Source organism: Enhydra lutris, unplaced genomic scaffold, assembly GCF_002288905.1.
Source record: "Enhydra lutris kenyoni isolate GAN:26980312 unplaced genomic scaffold, ASM228890v2 scaffoldscaffold10, whole genome shotgun sequence".
NCBI lineage: Eukaryota > Metazoa > Chordata > Mammalia > Carnivora > Mustelidae > Enhydra > Enhydra lutris.
Genome location: NW_019154094.1, coordinates 43145191 through 43160553, shown reverse-complemented (window position 1 = coordinate 43160553; position 15363 = coordinate 43145191). Strand labels below are relative to the sequence as shown.

The window sequence follows — 15363 nt, the reverse complement described above, 5'->3', positions numbered from 1 at the left end:
ACGGCTCGGGTCATGATCCCAGGGTCCTGGGATCAAGCCCCGCATCGGGCTCTCTGCTTGGCGGGGAGCCTGCTTCCTCCTCTCTCTCTGCCTGCCTCTCTGCCTACTTGTGATCTCTGTCAAATAAATAAATAAAATCTTTAAAAATAAATAAATAAATAAAATTGAAGAATTGTACAGTGCATGTAGTAAAACGTTCAGCTTGATGAATTTTCACAAACTGAACACTCAGTACAACCAGTCCCTTGATAATGAATCAGAGCAGCCGCAGGCCACAGAAACTCCCTCCTGCCATCTCCTAGACAGTATCCCTCTCGCCCCCACCCAGGGCAACCACTATCCTTATTTCTAACTGCTGTTAATTTTTTATGAGCAAGATTACTTCTACGATATAAAGCATCAAAAGAAAATAGCCTCCAAGGCTATATTTATCCAACAACAAAACGACGTAACCTATTCTAGAAACACAGAAATAAATGGGAGCCCTTAACTGCAAGAAGCTCACAGACTAATGGCTAATCAAATATCAGAACTCCAGGAGAAACATGAATCCACGTGTACCAATGCAAGGGAATGCTCAAGGAAGCGAAGGAAGGTTTCACAGAAAAGTAGGGCTTTAAAGGATAAGTAGGAGCTGCATGTTGACAAGGCTGGAAAAAAACTGTAAGTGAGCACAAATGAAAACTAGCCCTTTAAGACACCAGTTTCTGGGGAGGTCCGGTTACTGGTTAATCCTACTTGTGCTGTCAATCAGGATGACATCACGGCTGTTCAGGTTACTCAGGAGGCTTACATTTGCTAGCCAGGTAATGAGGAAAAGGAAGTCTTGGGAAACCGTGCCTGGTTGCCCAGGACAGGAAAGCCATGCAGTGTACTGAGGCTGGAAAGGCTTTAATTAAATTCAACCACTGTAAGAAATACATCTATAGCTTCAGTGTTCCCCAATGCTGCCCCCTCTGCCAGCAGGTTATAGGCTCGAGGAAGCTGGAGGAAGCACCTATTAGCATCTCCAATCCATTTACCAACGGGCATCAGGAAAAATGTTCATTCCTCCTCAGACCAACTCAAGGGACGTTTCTTAGGTACAGTGCTTTTTGAGTGTTATATTAAGTGATTCTGTAAACTTCTCCTTCTGTGTTGTAGTCACTAAAACTTTTTCTTTAAAGATTTATTTTAGAGAGAGAGAGTTGGGGGGGGGAAGGGAGAGGGAAGGGTGGAAGGGCAGAGGGCGAAGAAAAGGAAGAGAGAATTTCCAGCAGACTCCCTGCTGAGGGGTGAGCACAGAGCCTGTTGCAGGGGTGGGGGTGGGGGGCTTTGAGATGCCATGAGACTGAGATCATGACCTGAGCCTAAACCAAGAGTTGGACACTTAACCAACCAAGCTACCCAGGTGCCCCCAAAACTTTCTTTTTCTAACATACACTATACGGTGTGAGGTTTGGTGGATAATCTTGCCAGTGTTTCAGCATTAAATCCTAAAATTTAGGTCTATTCATTTCATAAAGATAGATGGTGTGTGTACTTTCCTAGATTGGTAAGTGCAAGACTATATGAAGAATAAGAGAAGATCAAAACTGCTTATACACTCTTAAGAGAGGAAAACTGATAGCTTGGCACTTTTTTAGGTCATAGATTTTGTGCTAAGAGGGTAACTGGGAAAATGACCCAGCAGCTACTCTAATCAAAATAATTTCTTTACTGCAAGTTAGTCTGTAATTTCTGTGACCAACAAGAACAATGTACAAAGCCTGAAGAAAAGCCATATACAGGCTATTCTGCATTGAGATGAATTAAACTGAAGACCAGAGGTGGTGTGCCTCAGTTGTGGATACCACCTAAGAAAGATTTCAGAAATTAAAAGGACTGTGCCCCTCCTTAGTGTCCCTGTGGAGTTTAGAAATGGAATTAGAAGCGGCCCAAGATAAACCAGGAGTGAGAGCAGGGACACTATGGAATGACCATGGTCACGAGCATCACTATGACCTAATGCCTCCTTGAAATCGACCCTCCCAATCCCCATGTGCCCTCAGCAGCGCTGGTTTGGGATAAGACAGTTGGAGTGGTCTAGTCATTTCCCTGCTTACTAACTTCCTTAATTGGTTTCCTTCCTGTCTTTATGTGGATGAATGAACCAAAGTGTGCAGAGTGCTGCACCCCTGCCCCTCTGGGAGGCTGCTGGGTACAGAGAGAATAGCTCAGACTGTATTGCCACAAAGCCCCCAGTTCCTACTCCCGTTCAGACCAGCTCCAGACCCTCCAGTCTCTGTTCCTCATCTAAAATGGAGGGTCCTGCCGACCCTGCAGGGTGGTGAGGCTCAATGATAAGGCAGATAAACCTGACCCAGGCACCAGTCACAATGTTGATCCAACGTACTCCTTTCCATCCTTTTCTTATACTCAGTTCAGAATACAAATGGCAGAACTTTCGTTTTCCTTATCTGAATCATGAAGCCCAAAAGGTTTCATAAGATCCCCTCATTCATGCTAACCTGGAGTATTAACTAGCTGGATTCCAAAAGCTTTCGAATGAAGTGATTACAATTCAGAATTTATTTACCATAACATTGGTTCATTCAACAAATCCTTACTGAGCAGCTAGGGATGTCACAGTGAAGGAGCCACAGCCCTGCTCTCTAGAACATGACAGACTTTCAGGTTGGCCTCTAGGAAGCATTAATTTATTCTATGATGCGGTAGCAATACTGACAGGCCTCGCCTTGCTTAGCATGAGAAGTGAGGTGGTGATGTTGAAACAGGTTATATGCTTTGGCATCTTCCCATCCCCCCAGACTAGGATCTGCAGAAACCTAAGTAGTACCTTTACCACCAGACCCTCTAAGGCCCACTTCCAAATTGTTCCTTTCCCTTTCAGCCACTTCCAAAACCTCAGGACTGACTCCCACGATTCACCTTGAGACGATTTCACCTACTTTGTGAAAGAAAACATGCAATAACCCAAAGGAATCACTGAGGTTCTCATCAAACTCTCAGGGCTGTCACATATGGTTGTGCAGGTTGTGGACTACACAAAGCTCCCTGGCCACTAAGGGACGGGGGGGAAGGAAGGAATAGCTGGGATTTCAGCAGGAAACAGAGTGCAATGACACGCTGGGTTCATTCTCAGCCTCTGAACCCACGGGGTCTCAAAACAGAGTGGCTGCAACAAGATGACCTGGGGGATCACTCTGAAAGTGGGGCCACTGTTGGTGTTCTTGATCATCTTAAAGCCTGGGACTGCTTGCTTCCATTGGGAACCTGCCGTCTCATGAAGGAGCTTTATCATTTAACAATGACCTCTGATTTATTCAACACCTGTATGTGGCCAGTACTTGACAGGCATTTTATTCTTACAACCAGCCTGCTGGAAGTTTATGATATCCCCATTTTACAAATGAGGAATCGGAGATCAGAGAAAGTGACTTTCTAATGTCCCAAGGCTAGTAAGTGATGGCCTGGGATTGTATATGAAAGTTAAATCACGGAGTCAGAGATTTAATGGACAGTCTCAGGTCAAGAGTAATTTTAGGAAGCAAGGGCTGTCCAGGAAAAGCGAGCATGGCCGTGGGCTACCAAGACCAAAAGATGCTATTTCAGTTTCGATGGTAGAGGTCCATGGAGATGCACTCAGGACCCTTTCCCTGCTCAGCCTGAGGAACAGGCTGTAACCTCACCTACAATGTGGAAAGAATGAGGAGCTCCTTCAACAACTGACCTGCAGGTGTGCCCCTCTGCTGGGGAGCCAGGAGCTAAGCTGACTTCACGCTCCAGCAGGGCTCGCTTTCTACACACTTTAGTGCGTGTGTGGTGGTGGTGGGGCTTTAGTAATAATAATGGGGTGGGGTGTGGTTAAAAAAACCCTTTGGGGCCAGGGGGTATTTTCTACCTCAAATGTACTCTTGGCTCAACCAGTTTTGAAATAGCACTTCCTCTCCCCTGGTCACTGATGGCCAGTTCTGGCTCCAGCCAAGATCAGTCTCCTACTGTAAATACCGACTCTTCCTGTTTCTTTCAGGGAGTACGATGGAAGGTCTGATCTTCACGTCGGAATAACCAACACGAATGGTGAGTGCCCTGCTCAAAGCAGGAGAAACTGATGGGTGAACCCAGGACTGGGTGTTTGGACTCAGATTTACCCACATGAGCCATCAAATGTATGACCCGTTGTCTCAGCGGAAAGTCAGTGCTGATTTAAGGAAACCAGAGAGACCCTCTGATACGTAGAAAACTTCAACAAGAATATGCAGATGATTATCTTGGCCCTATGATTGTCTCCGTTTGCTGTGGCAACTCTGTGGAAGGAGAAGAGGGGGTGGAGAAAGAACTGGTTTTCCCTGAAAGAAATGAGGTGCTGAGGGCAGAAGAGGCAGAGGCTCCAACAGTCCCGATGCTCCCTGGCTCTAGGAAAGGCTCCAGCTCTGTTTCGGGGGGGTGGCTGCCTCCCCAGCTTGACCCTGGGGGTGGAGAGGCAGATTCTAGAGCCTCTTGTGGTCTCCTGCACTCTGACAGCCATCAGAAAGTACGATCTGGCTAACCTCTTTGTAAAGTGACCATGGTGGCTGTGACCGTCTTCCAACCACCCCTCACAGAGGTGTGTGTTCCCTTAAGCTCCCGCATGACCCCATTTTCGGTTGCAGGAGTAGTGTATAACTACACCACACATGGTGTCCGGCGAGATGAAGCAGGGTGGGAGGAGAGTGTAAGCATCCCGCTACTGCAGCCTGGCATGTATGGACTGATGGACCAGTGGGACAAGTACCTGGAAGACTTCTCCAGCACGGGGGCCTGGCTGCCCCAGAGGTACAGTTCCCTGGAGGTTCCCCAGGCAGGTGTGACCCCAGCGCAGATGACTCGTAAGCTGTGTTTGGTTCGTGTTGAGCCTGTACTGAGATAGTAGGGCCTGCAACAAAACATAAGCAGGGGTCGAATGACCTTGGGTTTTCTGCAGGGGTGAGCCAGCCTACATTTACATAACAGAATCACGGTATCTTAAGAACTGAAAGGACTACAACATAGTACTCCCGTTATTTGATTAGAATTTTTACATACTTAACATTTAATATGTACAGCAAAAGTCATATTATAGTCCCTTAAAAAATTTTTTTTAAAGATTTTATTTATTTATTTGACAAAGGGACAGAAATCACAAGTACTCAGAGAGGCAGGTAGAGAGGGAGGGGGAAGCAGGCTCCCCGCCTAGCAGAGAGCCACATGCGGGGCTCGATCCCAGGACCCTGGGACCAGGACCTGAGCTGAAAGCAGAGGCTTTAACCCATTGAACCACCCAGGCGCCCCCTCTTAAAAATTTAAAAAAATGTTTAAAACGTAAAAAATACCTAACAGCCCTTTTTTTGATTTAGCAATTTGAAATTTCTCAATTTCTTGCTCCCTCAATACTTTAGGTATGTAGCATACTTGTGGACCTAATTGGTTTGAGGCTTCCCTTAAAATAAGTGTAGACGCTGGGATACCCTAAAACTTAGAAATGGAACTCTATTTCTAAAACGTCAGTTCCCCAAGTTTCTGTACAACTCAAGTCAGCATTCTGAACATCTAGGCGTGTCCACGCCTATCTTGCTGAAGTTGCAAGCAGAAATAGCCCGAGAGGCCAAGCATCCTTCAGATCTGCACTCTGGGAGTTCAGTTGTCCAGGGGACCAGCAGACCCAGTGTGCGGAGGCCCCAATTTCAATCCTGCAAGTCCCTTGGCGGCTTCATGGCCTGTGTCTGAGCCACTTTGAAACCTCAGCCTTCTCTTCTCACCATCCTTGTTTTCTAAGGTATGAAGAAGACCGTCATAACTGCTACAGTTACACCCTCACATTCATTAACTGTATTCTGACCACAGAAGGCAAGGAGCAACTGGGCAAAGAAGAGTTCACAGAGAAGTATGTGGTGCCAAGGACGAGGAAGGCCTCCAAGTACATCACACTCTACCGGGCGATAGAGGAGCATGGCTTCTATGTGACCGATCACCCTGATGAGGAGACAAGTCCTCCGGAGGGGAGCGGCTCGTGCTGAGTGTGCTAAGAGCAGGGGGGCAGCACCGTTAGACGGTTTGAGGGATTTCTACGTGTGTTCAACTGTGGTTAATAACAAGGTGTTAAATGGCTTTCTTTGTAGCACATTCCTACTTACTGCATTGTGTTTATGAAATTAATAAAAATTGCTATGTTTTGCTAAAGTTTTAAAAATTGTATGCAATACAAGTAAATTTTTTAAAAAAAATTTATTTGACAGAGAGAGACACAGGGATAGAGGGAACACAAGCAGGGGGAGTGGGAGGGGGAGAAGCAGACTTCCTACTGAGCAGGGAGCCTGAAGCAGAACTCCATCCCAGGACTCTGGCATCATGACCTGAGCCAAAGGCAGACACCTAACTGACTGAGCCACCCAGGCTCCACTCATTTCAAGTAAATTATCCTCATAATGGTTCTGTTTTTTTCTTTTTTTATTATTTTTTTATTTTTTATAAACATATATTTTTATCCCCAGGGGATGGTTCTGTTTTTATTTTTTTTATTTTTATTTTTTTTTAAGATTTTATTTATTTGACAGAGAGAGATCACAGGTAGACAGAGAGGCAGGCAGAGAGAGAGGGAAGCAGGCTCCCTGCCGAGCAGAGAGCCCGATGTGGGACTCGATCCCAGGACCCTGGGATCATGACCTGAGCTGAAGGCAGCGGCTTAACCCACTGAGCCACCCAGGCGCCCGATGGTTCTGTTTTTAAACTGAGGTTCCATGTTACAGCATAAAGTGGCAGCATCTTTTATTCACAGGACAATGAAAGCTATTTTTTTAATTAAAGCTGAACAAATTCATCTTTCCATGTGAACCTAGAAAGGGCATTTGTAGAAAGGTGAGCGAGACACAATTTATGAAATAAATTCTCCTGTTTTTATTCAAAAAGTGCATGGTAACCTTTTGACAGTAATAGTGAAAGAAAGAGAGCAGGAAAACAAGCAAGTAAGGGTTTCTGAATCTAAGTTAGGAAATGGGTTCCACTTCTCAATCAGTCTTTATGAGACTATATGCAAAGTGGATGGCAATTCACTCAGTCAGTCTGTTTCTCTCTCATATTACTTGACCTGACATGAGGAGATTGGGGTGTTGAGTTGACCAAGGCAAGTACATCCCCTGTCTACTGTATTTATTTATATTTTAAACTTTATTTATTTGAAGTCATCTCTACACCCAACATGGGGCTTGAACTCACAACCCTGAGACCAAGAGTTGCGTGTGCTTCTGACTGAGCCAGCCAGGTGCCCCTCTTCTGTCTACTTTAAGTATGGAATTCAGGGGGCACCTGTGTGGCTCAGTTGTTAAGCATCTGCCTTTGGCTCAGTCATGATCCTGGAGTTCTGGGATTGAGCCTGCATCAGGCTCCCTGCTCAGCAGGAAGCCTGCTTCTCCCTCTTCCGCTTCCGCTTCTGCTTCCACTTCCGCTTCCCCAGCTTGTGTTCCATCTCTCACTGTCAAATAAATAAAATCTTAAAAATAAATAAATACAGAATTCAGGAAGAACACAATGAAAGGTCGACTTCTTTCTTTAATACCTTCAGGGGGAAGAAGGGGATAATTGGGATGAGGAATTATAAAGAAGTGAGGTGATTTTTAACAACCACATCAGAATTCATATACCCAAATGATCACTGAACTTTAAATAGCCAAGGAGAAAACATTTCATCGTTCCTCTCTGGAAACTGCTTCCAGAATTCAGTTTGTTTTTGACCAAATGTGATTTACCACCACAGCTAATCTCCCCAGCTACGGCACCAAATAAAGATGTCTACTTTCTAAAAACCAAATCCATCTTCACGGAACCAATAATTTACTCATAAGAAAGATATTTAGAAAACTTGCTACAGATCCTTAAGGCCTGTTTCCAAAGAGGCATTTGGGTAAAGTTTCAGCACTTGGTAACTTCAGTGGGGAAAAAAGGCATAGTACACCACTTCCATCTATAGGTTCAGGTACTTTTAAGAAAAACAAAACCTCCCACCCAGAATATGATGCCACTTTAAACAGAATCATGCTTACTATTCTGTGGTGTTCAAGAAGTCATAAAGACTTCAACTGGGTAAAGATGAAAAGTGTTGAGTTTGGGAAATATTCTAATTTGTCTCTATTCTCTTAACACACTGTTTTAGGACTCTACTTCCCTGGTCTAGCTGTTTCCCAATTATTGATAATCAGAGCAGCTGCACTTAATGGGTATCATTAAGGATTCCACACCTGAGTAAATTTCTTCCTCTTTCTTCCCTTTTGATCCTTAAGACCATCTTGTGAGGTAGGTACTAACAATATGCCTCTATTACAGATGAAAAGGGAAACTGAAGAAATGACTTGCCCAAAGTCACATAGTGGAAAAACCAGAGATCAGACCTAGGTATGACTGCAAAGGCTGTGCACTTAACTCCCTGGGCCACCTGGCAATCTGAAAGCAGCCAGTGGTACCTGGGATTTGTGGCAACTGGGTCACAGATTTGCCATCATTAGAGAAGATAAAGGAGAAAATAAAGATTTTGCTTTGACATTCAAATACGGAAAGGAAATAAATGTCACAAAACTATTCAGATAAAATAAGAACGGTTAATGCTAGAAATACCAAGTTCATGCTTTCTCTTAGTGCTTCACTTGATTTTCAAACAAAGCTTTCAGGGTCCCCAACGCCTGTTTTAGGGGCCGCTCTCCAACCTGGGGGTGACCATAGCAGTAGTCACCCTATTTCTTTTTTCACTTCAGGAGGCCACAAACTCCCACTCATAAAAATCACAGCACGACCCTATAAGCTTTACCCCTAACAAAGGAAATTCAGCATTGAAATAACACCAATAGATGGCAATGTTGCTTAGTTTTGCAGAATTATTACCCGAGACTCCTTCCATTAAGTTTCTTTTATCATACCAGTTAAATGCTAACAGAAGTACAAGGCAATTCAGCATTGGCACCAACTCCATTTCCCAGAGGAGTTCTCGCTGGCACTCCCAACAACATGCCTCTGCATCTCAGCACCCCTGTCCCATGCTGCCCTGGGGCACACACGTAGTCTCCACCAACACCTCGCAATGGCCGCAGTGGCCAACTGCTGGGCTCCTTTTCACAGCAATGTCGTAAAGTTGGCCTAAGTGTTCCTCATTTGAAAGTCTAAATTGATCCACCCAAAAGGCATCTTCCCAAAGCCTTTGGAGCATTGATGAATTACTCCTACCACCAGGAAAACCCAATAAACAGTATTTATTTATTTATTTATTTAAATTTATTTTTTGAAGATTTTATTTATTTATTTGACAGAGATCACAAGCAGTCAGAGAGGCAGGCAGAGAGAGAGGGGGAAGCAGGCTCCCCGCCGAGCAGAGATCCCGATGCGGGGCTCGATCCCAGAACCCTGGGATCATGACCCAAGCCAAAGGCAGAGGCTTTAACCCACTGAGCCACCCAGGTGCCCCAATAAACAGTATTTAAAAGGAAGAGAAACCTAACCAACCCCACCCTGGTAAACCTGCCTAAAACTATGCCCCATTCATGCTGGTTTAATCCCTGCCAAGAGTAATGTTACCAACTAATCACTTTCTAGAATTCAATCTCCTTACAGGAGAACTTAGGCCAGCAAAGCCACAGACTTTACTATTTCCCTTCAGTTTCCCTTTAACGGATGGTAGGTATGGTGGTTCTTACAAGAGTGCTTCCTGTCTACTCCCAACCCCCCACCAAACGAATCCGCATGGCTGGAAGCAACTGAAAGTCATCTGTGCTGTATTTCTGATTTCACATGTTTTTCTAGGCCCGTGTCACTTCTGCTGGAGATCTTGTAAAGGCACTAAACCCAGGACCGAGAGCTCTCGGGTCAAGTCCTCCACTTGTACTTGGTGGCGGTGGTGTGTGGTGGTCACATCTCTGAGACTCAAAACCTTCGTCCTAGGGCAGAAACTCAAAAGTCTGTTGTGGGAGAAGCATGAACACAGGTGTCTGCCCCATCTTAACCTCCACTATTTATTTGCTATAATAATATATTTTTTTTGCTATAATAATTTTTCCAAAAAAAAATGGTATTCCATATTGGCTACACCCACCCCCCCACCCCAAAATGAGTCTGAGTCTGCAGAAAAATCACTCAACTTGTGCCTGAAGCACACAGCATGCGCTAGTCTTAGCTGACCACCCAATGCTTGTGCTGTTTGGATGGTGGTGTATGGTCACATCATTTCCCCCACTTTATTGAGTAAAAATGTCTCTTATGGAAATGGAAAAGTTCATGAAGAAAGTAAGTGTTTTGGGTACCTGGGTGACTCAGTTGGTTAAGTGTTAAGTGTTTGCTTTTGGCTTGGGTAATGATCCCAGGGTCTTGGGATCGAGTCCCATATTGGGCTCTCTGCTCAGTGGAGAGCCTGCTTCTCCCTCTCCCACTCCCCTCGGTTGTGCTCTTTCTCTCTGCCAAACAAATAAATAAAAATCTTAAAAAAAAAAAAGAAAAAAAGAAAGTAGGTGAGTTTTAAAGGCCTAGGAAATCCCCTTAGAAGAAAAAAAAAAGTGATAATAATTTGAGAAAGGTGATCATATAAAAGAATCCTGGCCAAACATGTGTTCCCCCTTTATTTGTGTATGGTTTTTTGCACTGGGTGACAAAACAGAACTTGGAAAAAGTGTTGGTTCCACGAAGTTTGATGGTGCTCTTGAGTGTGGCATGCTACTTGAAATCCAGTGAAATCCTTGTATGGAGGGTGCACAGCTGGTCAGCGCGATGCCCCTGAGCACATGTTGCTACAGCAAGCAGCTTAGATGCCTCGGAAGGGCTGAGAAGTGCTGGAGCAGAGGGAGGATTTGGTGAAGAATTCGTTTTGAAGCAAGCCTGGAAGGTTCATGATTTAAGAGCCACATAAACACACTTTGAAGAGAGTAGGTGAAGCAACTTCCGTTTTCAGTGAGGCAGCAGCATCTCCCTCAGTGAACCACGGCCATGCCTGAAGGTGGTTTTATCACAGAACAAATTTCCAATCTTGCTCAACCTGAGCTTTTTAAAAAGAAAACACACGCCATCTGTTACGTTTATTTCAGAAGGTGAGAAAAAAGTTCCAGGACATAATACATCTACAGATAAGCTAATCCTACTCTTTTTGCTGGTAACTGTGAGGCGCATGTAAACCAAAACCTTTGCGGTACATCATTCCAGAACCCCAGGGCCCCTGGGTAATGCTGAAGAGCGCATGGGCTGCTACATGACATTCACACTGTGGACTTGAAGAAGGAAAATCTTTCCTAAGAGGCTGGTCTAAAGATGATGCTTTTGAACATTCTTCTAGAGCCTTCAGTTAGAAATAATACCTGTGCAGTCTTGTGGCTTTTCTGCATCTTTAATGTGGCCATTACATGAAGGGAGTTCCCACAACCTTGAAGGCACATTAGCTGATGATAAGATATGTGACGTGGAGTGCTCACAGGAGGACAGGACTTTGATGAAGGATTCATGTTTTACCAGAAAGGCACATGATACACTGATCAGGCTTGGAGAGAAACGTCACCACCAATGACAGATGAAATAGAGAAAAAAATGGCTCCAGAAATTTTGCTCACCCTCAGGGTTTTGAGAGGGTGCTGCTTCAAAGCCAAGTCTTTTACTTTGCTAAGGAGCCTGGAGAAAGCAAAGTGGGTAGTAAAAATATTGAAGTATTAGCATCACTAATGAAGAGCAAAAGGACTTACTACTAAGAGACTCTTTCAAAATGATGATCATTATTGGTCTGAGGCAGGGGAAAAAATGGACAACCTCCTTCATCTGAATGCCAAATCTTTAAAACGGAGGCCGTGCAGATACAATGATTCTCGTGTGAGGGAACAGGATCCTGCCGTGAACAGAAGCACCGCGTTAACACACGCAACTACAAGCAGCATCTCAGGCTGCTGGCAGCGCCAGAGGAATGCACACAGATTCCCATCTTAGTCATCTCTCAGCTTCCAGCTCGTACCATCCACTACTGGGATATTTAGTGCCAAGGAGAAGACTGTCTGCCAGTGTCTTGAATTTGGACATGGGACGAATCTGACATTTGTTTCCCTCACACCAATACTGGCCTCTCCCCTGCTCATCTGCCCCTCCACCCCCGCCGCCACCCTGCAAACCTTCAATGGTACGCAAGCGATTTGAAAAAGGCTTGGTTTATTGTGTTTTACCAAATGCTAACTGCATTCATTATGTAACTCCATACATTATTTCACTACATTTTAAAAATTTTATAGCAAGTTCACTGAAGCACGATGCAATTTTTCTTTAATACTGTACAATACTGTTGTGTACTATACACAAGCATGTCCATCAGTGAGTTCGCGGAGAGCTAAAGATTAGGTTTTAAAGGCTTTATGACACGGAAATCCTTGACAGATATTAAACGGATTTTTAAGCGTTTGAGTAATTGGTTCAGGTTCTTAGATAAGGTGAGATACACATTATTAGTTCCCTTTAACATAACAGAATACAGAGCCTTACAATCCCCAAATCTCTCCGGCACTCTCTCAGGAACAGCCTGGAGGTGAGTTACAAGAGATGCACGTGTACGAGTGTTTGGGAAACTGTACTGTGCCACATAAATGTAAACTACTGTCATTTTCAAGTAAAATCAGAGAGTAACAGAATTTCCTTGCTGCCGGAAGAGTCCTCTTGGGACTCATCTAGTCGCACCTGCTTACTGAATAGATGAGGACCCCGGCCCACAGACGAGCTGCTCAGTATCATGCGGGAGTCAGTTACTGACCCAAGGACAGAATCTGAGGCCAGCACGGGGCTCTTTTTTCTCCCCTGTGTAATCTTATCTTGTAAAATACTAACTGCTTCTTGGTGCTGGGACTGCTATGCCCTTTAAAAGTTTTCAATAATCAGGTGATTATAATAAGAGGACTCTACCTCACACTGAACTTGGCTTACTGTAGGAGACTGAATAGCATTTGCTGATAAAGTAGAATTCTGAGGTTGAATTGTTAAAGTTCATCTTGGTCACTCCTCTCTCGTGAAGAAACCCAACGGCTTAGAATCACCTCCTGTAACCAATGAAAATAAAAAGGTGACTAAAAATTTCAAGAACAGAAATGAAAGAACATGCTAGGTGTGTGGGATCACAGCAACATTTCACAAAGAACCGTCTATAGAATGATGATATCCACTCCCATTCCTTGTCACTGAAACACCTGGGGCTAAGGGGAAGGCAGCAATACACACCTTCCATGCAAATACCGTCTACCGTAATCACACCAAGATTTTAAAAGCTAAACTTGTGTTGGCAGTGGTATTCCATTAGCACATTTCAGCAACAGGAGTGCCAGTATGAAAGTGAGCCTTTACCATTAGAACCAGCTCTGAAACCATGCTGGTATATCCAGGCCAGCACTGAGAAGGGAGCAGTGGGCTGGGCTGGCACGCGAAGAACAGCTAACCTAGGGGGTGCGAGCGGGGCAAACTGCTCAGATGAGGCACGGGCACTGGGGAGGCTGGCTGGCAAGGCTGCAGCGGGACAGAGCAGTGCGAACAAGAAAGGGTGTAAGGTGAGAGACAAAGAAAACCGACAATATGCTGGATGTGGGGGAACAGTCACAGGAAGCGCGAGGGGCAGAAATAGTCACTAATACTGGGTAACAGGATGGCCGCCATGGTGGAGAAACACCTGCCAGTAGACTCAGAAGCCAGATAAGAAGTTCAAGGCGGGGAGTGAGTTAGCAGCACCACTTTAGTTTCTGGGACTGAGACCTGGGGGAGGCTAGGAGGTCCCAGGCTGTCTGTAAAAGCGGCATCGGCTAGATGGTGGGGACCGAAGCCAAATGACACAGCAGATAAAGTGGCAGCAGGAATTACGGGGGAGTGAGAGTGGGCTCAGCAGGGAGAGGGCCTCTGCGGGGGCTTCCTGTTACCAAGGAAAGATGGTTTTCATTTTTTTTCTTGGGACCACATGTTCCAGAGGACACAATATGGTGGACAGAATCTTTGGGATGCCATGAGTCTGTCTCTGAGTTTACCTACCTGAACTTTAATTTGTTTCATACATTCTGGGGACTCCATCTCTTTGTCAGTCATGGTAGAGGGTTTAATCAAATAGCACAGCATCAGTTCCTATTGAGAGATGAAGAAAATGTCCACATTCCACACAATAACAACATAAATTTGGGTGCAGGAAATGCAGGCAGGCTCCGTTCCCTCCCGTCGTGCGCTCTTGGAAACTCACAAAGCACATCGATTTCCTCCTAGGAACATGACTGGACCCGAGAGCTAGACTAAGGACCTGCCATTTAGTCATTGTTGACATGGCAAGAGAATGCAAATAAAGCAAATATATGGATTATAAACACAGTATTTAAAATATTAAATATATGCTACAAGTCCCATAAAGTGGGTCTAAAAGTACTAAAAGCAGTATAGACTCCCTATTTCTAACAGACAAAGTTGCTTTTTATAGGCCATGCATAAGCAACTTAACCTGGACTCAAGATAGTTTCCACCTGGCCTCTGCTGGACCTTCTGGTCTCCCCTGCCACCGTGCCTCCAAGAGCACTGGGGCACAGCCAGAGGGGGTTCACAATCTGTGTTCAGTTAGCAAACTTTTGGATGACAGATTACACACAAAGCTTTCATCCTTAGTAGTCCTGGTGTAAGATGAAATTTCCCACCTATCTTGATGACAGCAGAATCCAGCAGAACACAAGCCAGGCAGTCGGATGACTGCGGGTTTAAATCCCAATTCTGCGTATAAGCTGTGTGATCTTGGCTTTGTCACTCAGGATCTGATTCTGATTGATTCCTCACCCTTAGGGATGAGGATAACAACATGGTGGTGAGAAAACACATACAGTGTTTAGCCATAAATATTAATATCCTTCCTTTCTCTTCAAGAGATCTGCTAGCTCTGAAATTTACCGATGTTTTGACTCCCTTGTGAATGTGTGTGAGTGACTGTTGAGCATGTGCTGACAGCACCTCTGGGAAGGAAGGCAAGGCCCACCTACATCAATCACTACAGGAAGCTTTGAAGCTCAATTCTTGGAGCTGAGCACGAGTGGGTGATGGCAGGGAATGTGAGAGGAGGTCAGCTTCTAGCCCCTTCTCGCTGGCAGGTGTGAAGTTCCTACAGAGACTTCTATGATTTTATTACATTTAATAAAAAAAAAAAAATCCAACCATTTTAAGGGACACGTGAATGCTAAAGCTGATGTTGTTACCTTGGAGACATTAACTGAAACTCTGCTCAAGGCAGCCAGTGACCTCCAACTGAAAGGTCTGCGAAGAGAGCCCTCAAAATGGTCATCGACCAACTCAATAATGACAGAGTAACTGGAAGACACAGAAGGCGTTATAAAAATAAACAGCATGAAATCAACCTCTTTAAATGGA

General features: G+C 44.7%; 2 protein-coding genes across 5 annotated transcripts in view; one reads left to right on the top strand and one right to left on the bottom strand.

Moving 5' to 3' along the window:
- The first annotated feature begins 864 nt into the window (after positions 1–864).
- Positions 865–6017, top strand: LOC111143757 (MKRN2 opposite strand). Its single transcript, XM_022497597.1, has 4 exons — positions 865–1082; positions 4013–4062; positions 4635–4797; positions 5777–6017. The coding sequence occupies exons 1-4, from the start codon at positions 865–867 to the stop codon at positions 6015–6017; spliced, it is 672 nt and encodes a 223-aa protein (XP_022353305.1).
- Positions 6018–10575: 4558 nt separating this feature from the next.
- Positions 10576–15363, bottom strand: part of LOC111144207 (tRNA splicing endonuclease subunit 2) — a 42187-nt gene continuing 37399 nt past the window's right edge. Inside the window, exons 10-13 of one of the 4 annotated variants that reach the window (XR_002640370.1) lie at positions 15192–15303; positions 13999–14088; positions 12892–13025; positions 10576–11625 (exon numbers count right to left, since the gene is read on the bottom strand). Coding sequence is in view for 1 of the 4 variants with exons in the window: in XM_022498418.1 (XP_022354126.1) it covers positions 12966–13025; positions 13999–14088; positions 15192–15303 (262 nt within the window). In the remaining 3 variants the exon portion in view is untranslated. Of the gene's footprint in view, positions 11626–11823; positions 11837–12133; positions 13026–13998; positions 14089–15191; positions 15304–15363 lie in introns of those variants that run through there. The other 3 variants (XR_002640371.1, XR_002640372.1, XM_022498418.1) reach the window with 3 other exon arrangements.